This window comes from Euleptes europaea, chromosome 16 (genome assembly GCF_029931775.1).
Source record: "Euleptes europaea isolate rEulEur1 chromosome 16, rEulEur1.hap1, whole genome shotgun sequence".
Taxonomy (NCBI): domain Eukaryota; kingdom Metazoa; phylum Chordata; class Lepidosauria; order Squamata; family Sphaerodactylidae; genus Euleptes; species Euleptes europaea.
The window spans coordinates 22162586-22181323 of record NC_079327.1 but is presented as its reverse complement, the minus strand read 5'-3'; the positions used below and the strand labels follow the sequence as shown (position 1 = coordinate 22181323).

At 43.1% G+C, this 18738-nt stretch overlaps 1 protein-coding gene across 1 annotated transcript in view; it reads right to left on the bottom strand.

Moving 5' to 3' along the window:
* The window catches only part of PCCA (propionyl-CoA carboxylase subunit alpha), a 306082-nt gene that overhangs the window by 183513 nt on the left and 103831 nt on the right, over window positions 1-18738 (bottom strand). Inside the window, exons 9-10 of the mRNA XM_056861686.1 lie at window positions 12772-12850; window positions 884-986 (exon numbers count right to left, since the gene is read on the bottom strand). Of these exons, the coding sequence (XP_056717664.1) occupies window positions 884-986; window positions 12772-12850 (182 nt within the window). The remainder of the gene's footprint in view (window positions 1-883; window positions 987-12771; window positions 12851-18738) is intronic.

The following is an 18738-nucleotide window of genomic DNA, read 5'->3' as shown; positions in this document are numbered from 1 at the left end:
TTTGGTATTATTTGTTTGTTTTTTATGTTATGTTATAAAAATTAATAAACATTTATTTAAAAAAATAAAATAAAGATACAGCCAAGAGATACCACTTTAAGGAACTATTTTAAATATGGAAAATTTCCTCAAAGAATATTTTAGTTTGTTTGTTTGTTTTTGTTAAACTGTTTCCTAGTACCTGTCGAGGACTGGATCTACTCATATTTTTTAGGAAGTAGGGAAGAGATTAACAGCAATGTCAAAGGATTTGCATATGCCCAGTGAATAGCAAACTGTTAAGCCATATTGTAAACTGCTTTGTTAGTAATGCTCCCATTTCAAAAGTGGGTATTACACACCATGTGAAGGTGCTAAGTCCAAAGTACCCTTGGCAGTTCTTTGGATTCTGGTCACTGCATTGAGAATCTGGATGTTACCATGTTCTAAGAAAGTTTAGGTTATAATGCTACATGACTGCAGGGACTGGGTTAAACACTGTCAAAGCTGTCCATGAATAGAGAAGGGTTTGTGTTACGTTAATTTATTGTCCTGCTATTAGAGCTTATTCCAAGCTACCTAAACAAAATTCATGACAGAAGTTAAGGCCTTTGAATTTCAGATGGGGGAGGGAATAAATTTTTAAGATCAACTTACGATTTAGATTTTTTGCAGCAGAAGATTAACTTACCACTATTCTCATCTACAATAATGTTTAATATATGAACCAAGAAGCAAATATTCAGAGTTTAAAGATAAATCTCTGTTCTTTATTATTCAAAAATCAGTTTTAATGTGTGACATGATAAAAGTGAAGAATGCTCAGGACAAATTACTTCAACATTAATTCAGTCATCAATTCCAACAACAAAAATATTGAATACGTGTGGGAAAAAATACCAACCTGAATTTCTATGTGTCGAGGGTTATCAATAAACTTTTCTATTAGCAATCGATCATCGCCAAAACTTGAGGCAGCTTCCTGAGATGAAAACCTAAAACCTTCCCTTTAAGGCAAACAAAATAGAGACTTAGAAAAACAGAAACGAGTACATTGAGCTTTTATCGAACAATTGGGCCAGGGTAGGCAACTTTTTTGGCCAGAGTGCTAACAAAAATCCCCGCAATATCTACTTGTGAAATGGACCAGCAAACAAGGGTGGGGACAGAAATGCAGAGGTTCTTCTCAGCCAATCACAGCAAGAGCAAGTTGAACCCCAGTGGTGCTACAGTGCCTGAGGGACTCACCTCGGTATCTTGGGTAGACAACCATCCATGTGTGTGAAGCCAAATGGACTAGCATGATGCTGTTCAGCACCTACACCATGGATGTCTGTCTGTGGCTTAGGCTATGGTTCAAAGAGCCACACAGGAAGTTTTGTATGTGCGGCAGAAGTTCTAGAACAGTGGTTCCCAAACATTTCGGACCACTGCTCCCTTTGTTCCACAAACTCAACCCCAGTGCCCCCTATCCTATCCAACAATACAGTTGAAGGGGCCCACCTCTAGCAGCCCCCTGCTGCCCCCTTGCCTCTTAGTGCCCCCCTAGGTAATCCTACCTCCCCCCAGGGGGTGGTACTGTCCACTTTGGAAACCACTGCTCTAGAACCTCACTTTTGGCAGGAGATCACTGCTGGCCATCCTTCTCCTGAAGCTCAAGGGAATGGCAACCACAGCAAAGAAACTACAGTGGACCCAAACGCAAGGAAACTTCGATAAGGAATTCCACAGGGCAACAGAACATTGATTCTTAATCTTTAGTCCACTTTGGCCCACCAAGTATGCAACATGATCATCGAATGCTTCCTCAAACCACAAGTTAATTTTTTTTACAAAAGTATTACAAGGAGATTTAATTTATGAACTTCTGCATATGGTACAAATATACAGATGTCAGAAATACATTCAATGAGACCCCCTGTGCCTGATGGCTAGAAACCATCCCCTTCGATTTAGGTTTGATCCCTATTCTGCAAGTGTTTCCCTCAAATCCCAAACTTCCTCCAAAGTCCTGGACGCCTCCCAAGAATTGTAGTTCACCCTTGGAGGCCATGCATCCTCCATTAAGAATGTTTTAGATGCCAGTTATAGCTTCCAAGGGTTTAATGTTATAGCATAGACAACAGTATTCAAACAGGGAAAATAATTAGATCTATATTTTGTCTCTCTCCCCATAAGCCCTCTATAGACTCTGATATTCTCAAAAATCACAGCTCGCCTTTTCTTTTCTCTTTTTTGTTCAACAATGATTGATTAGCCTTCATGGTTATGAGGGAAGTATTTAACATGAATTAACTGCTCTAAAAAGTCTACCCAGTTTCCCAGAATAAGAACATAAGAAAAGCCCTGCTGGATCAGACCAAGGCCCATCAAGTTCAGCAGTCTGTTCACACAGTGGCCAACCAGGTGCCTCTAGAAAACCCACAAACAAGACGACTGCAGCAGCACCATCCTGCCTGTGTTCCACCGCACCCAAAATAATAGACATGCTCCTCTGATACTAGAGAGAATAGGTATGCATCATGACTAGTATCCATTTTAACTAGTAGCCATGAATACCCCTTTCCTCCATGAACATGTCCACTCCCCTCTTAAAGCCTTCCAAGTTGGCAGCCATCACCACATTTTGGGGCAGGGAGTTCCACAATTTAACCATGCGTTGTGTGAAAAAATACTTCCTTTTATCTGTTTTGAATCTCTCACCCTTCAGCTTCAGCAGATGACCCCACATTCTAGTATTATGGGAGAGGGAGAAAAATTTCTCCCTGTCCACACACTCAATCATTATATAATTTCTGCTGGTTTGGATTTGTACCCCATCAAACATGGCTTCCTGTAACCAACAAGGCACCTAACAATACTTAACACAATACCGATTAGAAAAGCAACAAAAGATCAAAAGAAAAATAGAAAACCTATGCCAATTTATGCAGTCATCAAGGTCTGACCCCTAGCAAAATCTAGTTGGTTTATACTGACTTTGTATAAATAAAGGCCAGGGTGGCCCAATGGGCTTCTTGCGGGAGGATGTCCCTTTAAAAAGGTGCCACTACAAAGGAGGATCTGTTCTCGTTTGCAATCAGTCTACCATCAAACAAAGACGCATCTCCTACGCATGGGTCACTCAGAGGATCTCAGTGTATACAAGGGATTGAAAGGGAGGAGGTATTTTTCTACAGTTAACTGGACCAAGAGCATTCAAAGCTTTAAAGGTATTTGAACTAACTGAGGGTTCCCAGTTTTCAAAGGCAGTGCACAGTAGCAGTTCAGCCTCGATTTGCGAAGCCACAGATCACAGTAGGCAGGCCACTGTTTCCTAGTAACGATCACAAATCGTCAGGCAACTTCTGTTGGTAAAAGGCACTCCTTGATCTCCCCTCTCTGGATAATGGGAAATAATTTGCACCATCTGACCCACTCTAATACACCTTAGAGACCTCTGGGTAGACCTCTGGATACACATGGGTATGTCTGGATACAATGCATGCTCAGTATCTCACATATAATCCAGAACTGGCCATACAATTTGGGTGTAAGAATGGATGTATGGAGGTGGATATAAGAACATGAGAACTGCCTTGCTGGATCAAATCAAGGTTCCATCAGCAAAATGTCTCCAACAGTGGCAAGTCTGATGTTTCAGGATGCACACAAGCTGAGTCTGAAGGTAACAGACCAAGGTGGGTCAATGAGCTTTTTTGTGGGGGGTGATGTTCTTTAATAAAGGTGGATCCGCTACTTGTTGCAATCAAATCTACCATCTAACAAAGATGCAACTCCTAAGCATGGGTCACTCAGATGATCTCGGTGTATATGCGGGGCTGAAAGGCAGGAGAGATGTCCTAAAGTTAAACTGAATGAAGGGCATTCAAAGTTTTAAAGGTTAATAGCAGCGCGATAAAATGGCTCTCCCCAGAGCAACTGGTATTCATATCGCCTCTGAACCCAGCAGCTCCACAATTTAAGAAGGATGTTGAAAAGTTGGAGCGTGTCCAGAGGAGGGCGACCAGAATGGTCAAAGGTCTGGAATCTATGCCCTATGAGGAGAGACTTAAGGAGCTGGGTTTGTTTAGTCTGGAGAAGAGAAGGTTAAGGGGTGACATGATAGCCATGTTTAAATAGTTGAAGGGATGCCATGTTAATGAGGGAACTAGCTTGTTCTCTGTTGCTTCAGAGACTAGGACATGGAGTGATGGATTTAAACTAAGAGAAAAACGATTCCACCTAAACATTAGGAAGAACATTCTAACGGTGAGGGCGGTTCGACGGTGGAATGCACTGCCTCGGGGGGGGGGTTGAATCCCCGTCTTTGGAGGTCTTCAAGCAGAGGTTAGATGGTCATCTGTCGGGAGTGCTTTGATTGTGGGATCCTGCATGGCAGGGGGTTGGACTGGATGGCCCTTTTGGTCTCTTCCAACCTTGTGTGATTTTGTGATTTATGACAAATAGTAGTTGCTAGATCTATCACCCAAGAATTTGTCTAATCCCTCTAAAGTCATCGAACAGAATGGAAACACTCGATCTTCTTGAAATGAAGTCCACCATGTAATATTGCACGGTTTCTTGTATCCACACTTTCTACCACCAATCAGTTTCGTGATCCCAAGTTCCAGTGTAATGAGAAAGGGTAAACAATTTCCCTCTATTTGCTTTTTCCATACCAAGCACAGATTCATAAATTCAGTCATTATTTTTAAAAGAAAAAAGCACCATTTGCTTCAAGCCTTTCTTCACAGCAAAGCTGCTCCTAAGCCTTGAGTATTTTGGTTGCAATAATTACAACTGTTCACAGAATCTGAAATGCAGCTGCATCATCAAACTTATACCCAGACATCATGATGGACCCCTTAATTTCTGGTTCCTTTCCTAATAATCCCAAGTACAAAAGTGGCCCACTACCTCCACACACTGAACTGATGTCTTCATTGAGCTATTCATTGAACCACAATACCTTGTTCCTTGTTACTGACTAACCAGGAATATTTAGACCCTACCATCATATACATGAAGCTGGGATTTTTCCCCTTTCACATTGCATATAGTCATAACCACATTCAAGAATATCTGGGTAAAGGACTCACAATATGAGAATCACATAAACAAGAGGACAGAAAGTTACACCTACAGCCCTGTACTGAGGTCCTGTGGCTCAGCAGGGGAGGTTCTGGGGTGGGGTGCCGGCTCCTGGCTCTTGGTGGCATGCAATTAACACCTGTCCCTGCCATCAAGAGTCTGGGGGTGATCCTTGATGCCTCCTTAATAATGGAGGCTCAGGTCTCAGCCGTGGCCAAGGCAGTCTTTTTCCATTTCCGTTGGGCCAGGCAGTTGATGCCCTACTTCTCCCGGCCCAGCTTAGCCACGGTGATCCATGCGACAGTCACCTCCAGGCTGGGTTACTGTAACTCGCTCTATGTAGAGCTGCCCTCGAGACTGATCCGGAAACTCCAGCTGGTCCAAAATGACACAGCGAGAGTCCTTACGGGGACCCCACTGAGGGCTCATATTCAGCCATTGCCCTGTCATCTGCTCTGGCTCCATCTGGAATACCGGATCAGGTTCAAGGTGCTGGTTTTAACCTTTAAAGCCTTACACAGTCTGGGACCTTCGAATCTACGGGACCGCCTCTCCTGGCTTACCCCACAGATGGCATTACCTTCTGCCTATAACAACCTCCTGCTGGTCCCAAAGAGCGTTCGGCAGTCCTCAACTAGGGCCAGGGCTTTTTTGGCTCTGGTCCCAGCCTGGTGGAACTCCTTCCATAATGTGATCAGGGCCCTACAGGACCTCAAGGAATTAATTCTGCGGGGCCTGTAAAACGGAGCTGTTCTGCCAGGCCTATAGTTGAGGGCAGCTACGATTTTTCATCACTGCTTGCTTCCCTGCCCTCCCCTTTTTGAGCTAATATACTGTTCCAACTATGTATGGGGGCTTTGTACATTGTCCTGGCTATCATGTGGGAGTAGGGTTGCCAACCTCCAGGTACTAGCTGGCAATCTCCTGCTATTACAACTGATCTCCAGCCGATAGAGATCAGTTCCCCCGGAGAAAATGGCCACTTTGGCAATTGGACTCGATGGCATTGAAGTCCCTCCCCTCCTCAAATCCCGCCCTCCTCAGGCTTCACCCCATAATCTCCAGGTATTTCCCAAACCGGAGCTGGCAACCCTATGTGAGGGCCCTGGCTGCCTTTCCAGACCCACAGTGGCCTCATTGTGTTACTAATTGAGTGCCACTTGTCTGTTAATTCATTGTTGTTTTATAGGATGTTAAATTGTTTTAGTTATACTGTGATTTTATTGTATTTTATAGTATTTTACTGTATTTGATATCATGTTGTTGGCTGCCCTGAGCCCAGCTTTGCCCGGGGATTGAGGGCAGGGTAGAAATCTAATTAAATACATAAATCCCACAAACCCCCATACAAAAATGTCAATGGCCTTAAGTTTTGGGAATGTGTGGCTGGATACAGTCCACTGAAAATATGAGAAAGTCCTATTAATATGTTTGTTGATTGTAATGATTAAACACAAAAACAACAAAAGGCCACTTATAAATTATTTTAAAAAGAGACTAAGTAGGACAAATAATGTCCAAAGTAATCACCATATGTCCATAGTTGAGTACATTTGTTATACTTTCTTTTATCAAACCTACTTACAAAAGTGTTTGGTGCCATTAGAAGCAGTGCCATTTTAACAGCTAAAACAAGCCTATTTTAATTCTTTGGCTTCCTTCTGTAAGCAGTTGGATGATATGTATAACTGATTATTTCAATTAATTGATGCATATGCTAATTAAAAATATTGATTGCTGTTCTTGTTTATTATTTTTATTTTGTTAAAATCAATATTCCTAATTAATAATCTATACATCCGAGAGGACTAGGAGTATGTGTTCCATTGCAGCTAGGTATTGAAACTAACTTCCAGTTCATTTTTATGAGTCTGTTGGCTTTGATAAATTTGTCCTGCACTATCAAGAGAGAGGGAGGGGACTGCAGTTACAATACAGTCAGGCAATCCGGAGCCCTCCCAGTGTTCTTAAGATGGCCTATGTTTGCAAAATACCGGGAGCAGAAAATCACGATGACTCCATCTGCCTTCCCGAGCGCAGGATCCTGCTGTAGCTGAGGTAGCAGAAGTTTCTGCCTGACACAGCTCAAAAGGATCAGGCTGTTTAACATTTCCAGGGAGCTGATTGTCAACTTTTGAGTCACCTCATCACCCAAAATGATACCCTTGTCATAATTTCTTTATATATATTTTAAGGGAAGGAAAAAGATGGAGAGGGGCAGGGAACAGAAGCAAGAGAGAGAGAGATTCACGTGTATATTTTAAAAATAAAGTAGCCCCCATGGCTTCACCCAGAGATTAAAAGGGGAGTCCCAGGTCTGAAAAAAATAGAAGATCACTAAATGATGCCAGGAGAGGACAAAGATAACTGACAGTAAGAAGCCATGATCTGCAATCATCACGAATATGAAAAAAATATTGCCATGGAAAAAGTATCTAGCCACATAGTTTTGGTCTATTGACCACAATAAATGAATTGATTGATTGATCTAGCCACATACGTATCCTAGAACCTTGGTGGCAATCTTGACCTTAAAGCTATGTACATCTGAAAAAAATATATGTAACTAAACAAACATTGGGGAACTAAGTTTGTATAAAGACTTCTTGTTACATATATGCTATCATGACCAGAAAAAAATTAGTAACAAACACACTGACCTTTAAAAATAATTAACTCAGAGACCTTCTGTAAAGCCATTTTAAAAAATACTAATAATTTTTTTTGGTGAAACAATGAAGATAAACCCTTCATAAGAACATAGGAAAACACATGAGATGAAAACTGTTCACCAGCCCGCTTCATGTCAGTAAGGATAAGACTACACTTTACTTCTAAAGTTAGACACATCTAGACTCAATATATGTACTTGGGAAATAATCACTACTTTGGGAATAACGTCTGCATAAAAACGCATTATATTTATATCAGCTGAAATTTGAACAGTAGACAGAGGAGCAAGAAACACAGGTCTGCAGCCCTTTTAACCCAGGTCCTAAAAGTGTGAAATGGTCCATCCAACAAAGACAGACCTGATAAGAAGAAGAGAAGAGCTTGTAATGAAACCTAAATTGCTTGTAGTTTTATTGGGCCACGATGAAGGATAGAGAATGAACATGACTCCCATACACGTCTGTCTCACAATCAGACCATAAGAAGAAACATTTCTTGGCCATTGGTGGTGATAGATACTTATTTATCTCAATCTCCAGAAGCCGCAGATAACATAATGAAAAATCCAAAGAGAGCACTCTAATATGTATTTATTTCCCCAAATTTTTGAAAATAAGCTAGGTATCTATACTAGTTTTCCCTGATATTTATAATACGTACTTCACATGTATATAAAAGCAAGATTAAAGTTAACCTCGGCATGGCAACAAACAATGAATTTTTAACAGGGACTTGCTACTAAATTAGACTGATGGTAAAAATTTAAGAGCCAATCTAAATGTGGTTCTCTTTTTTCCCCATCAGTAAGTCAAATCTTCTCCTCTCCTCCTTTGCATGCTCTTGGGATACGGAAATGGAGCAGATGCAAAGCGAATATAATACCAGCAAGATGACCATCTGCCACAAAACGGAAATAAGCTGAATAGCATTCTTGAGGCTTTTCACAAACAAGGAAAATGTCACCAGCTGTTGATCCTTTTACCTGCCTATTTCTTTAGATACTTAACCAAAAAAAAAAAAAAAAACCTACCATGTGCAATTAAAATTTGGTGACCATGATTTGTATCATAGTGCTTATTTAGGTTTCCTGATAACTGCAAAACCAAAATCCAAGTAATACTTTTTATTTAATGAAAGGTATTTCACAGATTTTTGTTTCTGGATTTTGCTTTGGACCAACACGGTTACCTACAACCTCTGATAAATGCAATGCTTTTTCAGCATTTCAAGGTCCCTTAGGGACCCCTGTGCTCATAAAAAATTGTCATCCTTTTATTTTTTGTATTCAGATATTTATACCCCACTTGCCTCCCTGCTTGTCTTCCCCCATAGGAACAACTCTTTTCCTCCATTTTTCAGATGAACATTAGTTAGATAATTTAAGAAATTAAGGGCATGATCCAAGCCTCCTCCCTTGTTCCTGACCCCTCCCCATGCAAGAAGGGTTCCTGCCATCGACATCCCTCCCTGTCAGACCAACACCTGTACTTTCAGGTGAGCCGCAAGTGTCTAATGGAGCATATAGGAGACAATTAAATGATTGTAATGGCTAGCCTGATCTCTTCAAATCTCAGAAGTTAAGCAGGGTTGACCCTAGCAAGTATTTGGATGGGACACCTCAAAATAACCCTCTCTGGGAAGACCTTTAGGAAGGGGGGCTCCATGTTAAGGGCTGCTATCTCACCTAACCTCCTAGCAGAAGTGATAGCTACTAAGAAACAGACCTTCATCGATAATAATCTAAGTGAAGTCATGGCTAAGGGCTCAAATGGTTTAGACATCAATTTGGCCAGCACTAATGACAATGTCCATTTTGTGACTATGGGAGTCCCATGAGGATACAAATTGAATAGGCTGTTTAGGAACCGCTTTGAGGTCTTATGAGAGAACACTGTGGAACCCCCTCATGGAAGGCTGAGATGGCAGCCAAGTGAACCTTCACCAATGTAAAACTTAGGCCTGTTGCCTTAATGGCCAAAAGGTAATCAAAGATGGCAGCTAAAGGCGTCTTAGATGGAACCACACTCTTCACACCATTTAGTGAAGTGATCCCACTTGGCCTCGTAGGTCCACCTAGTTGAAGGCTTGAGGGCTTGGAGCAGGATGTCATGCACTTCTGTGGAGAACTGGCTATTAGTTATACCCTCCAAGAAGTGAGGCAGAGATGAGGGATGTCAAGGTGAAGGTTGTCCTCCCAAAACAACAGAACTGGGATCAACAGGACCCTGATGTACTGTCTCTTTGACATGTCCATCCACACTTATCTGTGCCAAAAGGGGGTAACTATGATCCCTCTGGCTTGCTCCTGCATCATCTTCCCCAGAACCCTGGAGACAAGTAGAATAGGGGGGAACATAGTAGAACCTCCCCTGCCACCATATCTGAAATTCATCTCCCAGTGATGCTACATCCCTCCCAGCCTGGGAGCAAAATATTTCCGTCTTTGCACTGGCATCCATGGCAAAGAGGACAAGGTTTGGGTACCCCCATAACTGGAATATGGGTTCCAGGTAGACATCTTTTATGGACCATTCGTGTGCTGCAGGGAAGGCCCTGCTGAGCATATCTGCCCTGACGGTCAACTCTCCTGAGATGTGGATAGCTTTTATTCGACTCTCATCTCCAAAGTAGAAAGCTGCCTCGTAGGCCAAAGTTCCAAGCTCCAACCGATTAAAGACAGGGCAGCAGTAGAAGCTTCTTTCTCCAGCGGCGGTGAAGATGGAATTGAAGGGGCACAGCAGTGTGAGGACATGTGGCTGCCTTTAGGTGGGAATGGGTGGACGGCGCTGACGCACTGAGCCCCCTAGTGGTAGAGCTAGGTAAAAATCTCTGGTCGGCAGGCCTGCACATGCACAGGGACGGCACAGAATGGGGGACTGCACACAATGGGGGACTGCACAGAATTCCACAGATGAACTGCCAGCAGCAAGCTAATGAAATCAGCTGGTGGAATGTTTATTCAGGAAATCTTGACAGGACATTCACTAAGAATTTTTCATTGAGAAATGAAGGGTAAAAAAAACAATGCTTTTCTCAAGCTCATGCATGAGAAGAAACCATAATTCCTGTTTACATCTTGATTAACACAGAATCAGACTTCTAAAATTCTTCTTCTGCCACCTCATGTTCTGTATATATGCCCAAATATATCTTTTTGAGGTCTATGATGGAGTGACCAGAGATGTTACAATGTTGATCCTCAGGCATTTCAGAACTTTTTAAAATGTTCATTTAAACTTTTTCTCAAGCACAGCTCTTTCTGCACAATATGAGAATTGTTTTTGTAACTCCTCCCATCCATGGAAACTGCTGAAGACAAGAGAACCTTCATTTGAAATGTGATCCATACATGCTAGCTCTATGAATAGATGGTTTTTATTAGTATATTAAGCAGTAAAGCAGCAGGTTGAAGAAATTCATATTCAGATTTATTGGGCAGGTTGTTATTTTTAGTGCTTTGATATTATATGCATTAAATCTATTTTTGATGCATGATCTTAGCACTAAGGTTTCTTACTGCGCAATCCTAACAGGAGGGACTAAAGGGGATAGGAGCTGGTGTGACCTCCGCGACGGTGTTAGTGCCACTTGCATGGGCTGAAGTGGCACCAACGCCAGCACAGGGCCACTTACACAAGCCGTTCAGGAGTGGCGTGGCTATGCTGTCCCCAGCCACAGCTGAACTACCCCCTCCCTTAGGATTGGGCTGTTAGACATTATTTTGCAAGTAAGGCCACTGTTTTTTATTTTTTACAATAAGATAAGACCAGTAGGACGGTACCCAAAAGTGGGTTGCGACTCTCTCGCAGGTAGGTGGCTAGGACAGAGGAAAGAAGAGAAACGGGAAAGCTGGGAAAGGAATCACTGGGAGTCTAAACCATAAATCTGTGGTTGCCTAGGCATAATGTAAAAAACTGTGATTCAATAAACCCTGCTGTTCACTAATGGTACATATTTGTAAATACTAGATATGAAAAATAAAATATAGACTTGTTCAGAGTTGTGAGATTTCTACATTTTATACTATAAAGGGGGAAAGCAGCAAGGAGTTATTGTGCAAATGGGTCCCAAAAGTACAGAAAAAAAGCTGGCGCAGCAACGCTGTTCTCCCCGTCAGCGTACCAGGCTGAAAGGGGACAGGAAGCTGCCTACTGGCAGCTCCGCCCCCATCATGCCCCCTGGGACTCCGGCACAGGGCTTTGTGCAGGCGGGACACCAGCAGAAGGCCCAACTGGCGTCCCTAGGCAGCGCTTCTATGGCAGCACCGGGAGACTAGCATCCAGGTCCCCCCACCGGTGTCCATGCCAACCTGGACAGCGTAAGTGGCCAAGCTTCTTTTTGGCCTCCAAAGGACTTTCATCCTTTGAGGTCAGGAATGGGCTGTGAATGCAAGATGCCAGGGACAAAAATAGGGGAGGGCTGTTTGGGTTTGGTGTCCTACTTATAACCTTTCCAGGAGCACCTGGGCATCCGCTCTCGGGACACAGAATGCTGGACATGATGGACCTTTGTTTTGAACTAGCAAGGCTCTTCTTAGGTCTGTGTCATCAATGAAAGTGACTGGACTAAATGTGATCACCTGCATGCCCCAGGAAGAAAAGATGTGAAATCTTGCAACTGACATATTTACTAAAAGATTAGCACTGAACATATCGTATTGCCTTGAAACTAACACTATTCAAAATTCATTCGGCGAAAAGTTTCAAATTATGGAGCCAAATATAAGAAAATATGCATTTAATTGTTTTCAACAATTTACACTGACAAAAGATACATATATTGTTTCTATTTTGTTCTGTTTTGTTCTTTAAAAAAAAACAGCACACATTGGCAATGACAAAAGAATTGGGCAAATACCTTTTCTATTTTATTTCATAACGCTACAGCACATTATACAATTGGATTCACAATCAAAATGCCCACACAAAAAAAACTTCAGTATTAAACAACTGCCAAAATATGCTACAGTGGATATTAGGGGTAAGTCAGTGGGTATTAGAAGAAGAGCCACATTAATCAAAACTCATTTTTTGGACAGCATCTCACCTGGTCTCTTCATCATCCCACGCGATTCTCATGCCTTTCCCTCCGCCACCTGCTGAAGCCTTGATCATAACAGGGTAGCCTAGCAGCAGGGAACAATTAGACAGAAGTTCAGACTTTGATCAGTGTCATACAAACGTGACAACTGACCGCACGTCCTATAACACAGCAGAAAGCAACTGGCGTATTAAGAAGGTGTTTGTGGGAAGGAACATTTTAAAAACTGCATTAAATATGAAAAGAATCTTTTGAATTTCAGTGTATCAGATTAACTTAACCGAGGGCGCTTTCACACATGCTGAGTAATGCACTTTCATTCCACTTTCAACGCACTTTAATGATCGTTTTCAAGTGGATTTTACCATTTCACACAGTAAAATCCAGCTGCAAAGTGCACTGAAAGTGGATTGAAAGTGCATCATTTGGCACGTATGCTAGTATAACAGCAAATTAAATTAAATTAAAATAACTAACAAATACCACAAGTCACAATTCCTACTTAATTATATTACTGCTACAAGTGCAGAATTACATTGCAGAAATTGAAATATTACCACAGCAATGGCTTTGTGCTCTCCCTTTATCTCTCTCTCTCTCTCCCTCTCTCTCTCTGATTATATATCTATACTGATTATATATATACTGATTTAATCTATCCATCTATGTATGTGTGTGTGGGTGTGTATACACACACACACACACATAGACGGATTAAATCAGTATATATATAATCAGTATATTTGTGTAAATATCTGTCCTAGAAATAAGCAACATATACTTAAACAGCAGCCCAAGACCATAAAATATTTAGACAGGAAGTAAACAGTAAACACAAATGCTATTAACTCCAGGCAAAAATGGTAACCAATATATTACTTGACCCAGTGTGGACTATACACTGAGTGTATCTGGAAGCCTAAGGATCAAATCCTCATTCAGGATAAATTATTTCTTTTTTGTGCACTCATACAGTGAGGAAAAAAGTATTTGATCCCCTGCTAAATTTGCCCGTCTGCCCTCTAATGAAGAAATGACCAGCCCATAATTTTAATGGTAGCTTTATTGGAGCTGTGAGAGACAGAATAACAACAGGAAAAACCCCAGAAACCCAGAAGACAAAAGTCAGAGATTGATGTGCATTATAATGAGTGAAATAAGTATTTGATCCCCTATCAACCAGCCAGATTAGGGTTAGGGTTATGCTGTCGTCAGAAGCAATCAATCCATCAGATTCCAAACTAGCCACCATGACCAAGACCAAAGAGCTGTCCAAGGATGTCAGGGACAAGATTGTAGACCTGCACAAGACTGGACTGGGCTACAAGACTATTGCCAAGCAGCTTGGTGAGAAGGTGACAACCCTAACCCTAACTGTCAACCTCCCTCGGTCTGGGGCTCCATGCAAGATCTCATCTCGTGGAGTTGCAATGATCATGAGAACGGTGATGAAGCAGCCCAGAACTACACGGGGGGGGGGGGGGACTTGTCAATGATCTCAGGGCAGCTGGGGCCATAGTCACCATGGAAACAGTTGGTAACACACTACGCCGTGAAGGACTGAGATCTTGCAGAGCCCGCAAGGTCCCCTTGCTGAAGACAGCACATGTACAGGCCCGTCTGCAGTTTGCCAATGCACATCTGAATGACCCAGAGGAGAACTGGGTGAAAGTGTTGTGGTCAGATGAGACCAAAATCGAGCCCTTCGGCATCAACTCAACTCACCGTGTTTGGAGGAGGAAGAATGCTGCCTACGACCCCAAGAACACCATCCCCACCATCAAACATGGAGGGGGACATATTCTGCTTTGGGGGTGTTTTTCTGCTAAGGGGACAGGACACCTTCACCGCATCGAAGGGACGATGGACGGGACCATGTATCGTCAAATCTTGGGTGAGCACCTCCTTCCCTCAGCCAGGGCATTGAAAATGGGTCGAGGATGGGTATTCCAGCATGACAATGACCCAAAACACACAAAGGAGAGGATCAAGAAGGCAACAAAGGAGTGGCTCAAGAAGAAGCACATTAAGGTCCTGGAGTGGCCTAGCCAGTCTCCAGACCTTAATCCCATCGAAAATCTGTGGAGGCAGCTGAAGGTTCCAGTAGCTACACATCAGCCTCGAAATCTTACTGACTTGGAGAGGATCTGCAAAGAGGAGTGGGACAAAATACTGCCTGAGGTGTGTGCAAACCTGGTGGCCACCTACAAGAAACATCTGACCTCTGTAATTGCCAACAAGGGTTTTGCCACCAAGTACTAAGTCATCTTTTGCAAAGGGATCAAATACTTATTTCACTCATTATAATGCACATCAATCTCTGACTTTTGTCTTCTGGGTTTCTGGGGTTTTTCCTGTTGTTATTCTGTCTCTCACAGCTACAATAAACCTACCATTAAAATTATGGACTGGTCACTTCTTCGTCAGAGGGGAAACGGGCAAATTCAGCAGGGGATCAAATACTTTTTTCCCTCACTGTACATATACAAAGCACAAAATACATCATCTGATGTGAAGGTGTGTGTTAAGTGCCGTCAAGTCGCTTCCGACTCATGGCGACCCTATGAATCAAAGTCCTCCAAAATGTCCTATCTTTGACAGCCTTGCTCAGATCTTGCAAATTGAGGGCTGTGGCTTCCTTTATTGAGTCCATCCATCTCTTGCTGGGTCTTCCTCTTTTCCTGCTGCCCTCAACTTTTGCTAGCATGACTGTCTTTTCCAATGACTCTTGCCTTCTCATAATGTGACCAAAATACGAAAGCCTCAGTTTAGTCATTTTAGCTTCTAGGGTCAGTTCAGGCTTGATTTGATCTATAACCCACTGATTTGTTTTTTTGGCAGTCCACGGTCTCTGTAACACTCTCCTCCAACACCACATTTCCAAGGAATCTACTTTCTTCCTATCAGCTTTCTTCATTGTCTAGCTTTCATACCCATACATAGTAATAGGGAATACCATGGCATGATTTAACTTGATCTTGGTGGCCAGCAGTGGCGTAGCGTGGGGGGTGCAGGGGGGGCCGGCCGCACCGGGCGCAACATCTGGGGGGGCGCACTCGCAGCTCTCTGCCCCTGCCTGGCTCACTCACTCACTCTCTCTCACTGCAGTGAAGACGTCTTCCAACCATTCATAAGCCGCGGTATCCAAAAAACCCTTTCAAAGCGGTGTTTTTTGTATAACATTTTCAAACTCTCAGCAGGCCTCCAGGGGGCGGGAAAGCCGCGGCCCCGCTCCCCAACTCACGGCAGGGCCGCCTCAGGCATTAATCTCCCTCCCCCTCGCCGCTGAGGCAGGGCCGCACGGCGGAGCCCACAGCGTCGGCCTCACCCGGCCCAGCCCACCTTGGGGGTGGGACTCAGCAGCTCCTCCCTGCCGGGCCAGCGGAAGGGGGGGGGGAGTTTCAGAGGAGGCTGGAGGGCGGCGGCCGTCTTGTTTGTGGCGAGCAGAGGCGGCGGGGAAGGAGGGGTGGGGGGCGAAGGCGAGACAAAGCTGAAGGGCGCGGGGCGGCGCTGGGCCCTGAGAGAGGCGCCGGTCCCGCGAGGGCCGTCCCACCGGCCCGGGAGCGCCGCCTGCAACAGGTTCCTGGGCACGCGAGGCCGCCGCACTCCTCCAGGCCTCGGCCGTTGGTCTCCGCCTCGGTCCCGGGTGGTGGGAGCCGGCGCCACCCGCCTCAATGCGGTTCGGGGCGAAGATGATGCCGGTAAGTGGCCTCTGGGTTGCCATAAGTCGGCTGCGACTTGACGGCACTTTACACACACACACACACATTGTTAGAGAAACCACTTGTGGATTAGAATTTGATGCTTAGTGAGAATTGCCTCCTGGACTTTTCTTTTTCAAACTCATCTTCCACTTATTACTAATTGGTGAATTTGAATTGTATACAGTTAATTTAGTTTTGCAGCATGGGCCAATTTACTATACATCTTTGCCTCCTGTGGCCAGGATGTGCACAGAGGTGTATAGCAAGCATCATATCAGTAAACAGTAAATATATGTTTTGGGCATATGAAAATGAATGGGGGGGGGGTACATGAAGTCCCAAAAGGAAGCCAGTGGCTGCTTTCCACCTAAACAACACAGGAGGAGTATGGCCCAAAGACAAGCAGGCATAAGGTTTGTATTGCATCTTCCAAACACCTCTTAAACACAAATTATTAAGTACAGAGGTATTTGCAAGTCCCACAGCTGCTTGGTATACCGAAGGCCCCAGGTTCAGTCATTTTACTTTAATTACATCAGCACAAACAATACATGTGCTTAGGGGGTAAGGGTTTCTTTAACTAATCTAGTGGAAGAGACTCGAGTGCTAAAATCCACGGGTTAGGGGGCGCAAATTACTTGCCTTGCCCCGGGTGCTGACAACCCACGCTACGCCACTGGTGGCCAGTGACACATCCTTACACTTCAAAATATTTTCTAGCTCCTTCATGGCTGCCCTTCCCAGTCTCAATCTCCTTCTGATTTCTTGGCTGCAGTCTCCCTTTTGGTTGATGATGGAGACAAGGAATAGAAAGTCTTCAACAATTTCAATTTCTTCATTGTCAATCTTAAAGTTGTGTAATTCTCCTGTAGTCATTACTTTTGTCTTCTTGATGGTCAGCTGTAGTCCTGCTTTGGCACTTTCTCTTTTAACTTTCAGCAGTAGTCCTTTCAAATCTTCACTATTTTCTTCCAGTAATGTAGTAGTGAAGGACAAAGGTTTTATTTGACAGAGGTTTTAATCAGATACCATTTTCAAATTAGGCTTCTGCCATGTAATATATCAAGACTTTTAATATATTACATGGCAGAAGTTTAATTTGAAGAGAGTATCTGAATTAAGAACTAGGCAATAAGTCTGATCAATTGAAACTTTTGAGGGTGTTGAGAACACTCACATTACCATAGTTCCAGTAGACTGTTATTCAAAGGGTGAAAGACTGTATATATCTTTCTACTTTGTGAGGAAAAATATTTATTTTTGAAAGTTCTAATGCCAGAAAACAGTGGTTGAGGTAGAGGGGCCTTATGTTATTTTTTTGCATTACTATATAAAAAGGGCATTTCACCTAGAATTCCTCGAAAGCACTCACCACATCACCCATGGCGGAAAAATTCTGGAAATATCAAAACCATAGGGGAAAGGCCCTTTTTCCCAGGGGTGGGGACACACAGAGAGAAGTTTGGTAGAAGGTTTCTTACCTTCCTATCAAACCTAAACCTATTTTGCTACTTTAACAACATCAAATGCATTATTTAACTTAGCATATTAAAAAGTTTAAACTGGCATATTTATGGAATTTAAAAGTATAAATGCTTGGCAGTGCCTAAGACAACTTCCCTGGGAGTTAGCCTCATCAAATAAAATGGAAATTACTTCCAAGAAGAAATACTTGGTCTCTTAGTTTTCTACAAGCAAAACTGCAAATACACCCATTACTATAGCAAGACAGAGCTGCAAATTATGCTATGCTATCTACCCATGGCAAGAAAGTTTTTCTTTCTGGAGATTGTCTTTTAAGGTGAAGATATTTGCTGCACTGTGTGTTTTAAGTGTGTCATAGCACAAGGCCTGCCACCCATTTGACTTTTATTTCCAAGCTGATACTGCTCTGTGCTTCAAAGCTGTCTTTGTGGTCTCTTTCTTCTTTCCCTGTGTCCTCTTGTCAGCAGGGCTGCCAACCCTCAGCTGGCAACACCATGGAGACCTTTGGAGGTGCTAACTCATGAAGTGGTGTTTGGCAACATGACGGTGTCATTTCCAGCTGCATAACCAGAAATAATGTCACCATTGTTAGCCAAAATGCCCGGTTATGAATTGTTATATGGGGAAATTAGCGAATCAATAACCGGCAATGGGCATAACTTGAGCTGGGATGCAACCTTTATCTACCAGAGTCCATACCATGACCAGTAAAGAGGCGGAAGCAATGGAATTAGGTTAAAAGGATTTTACTCAGATTATATGTTCACACGCACATACAAAACTA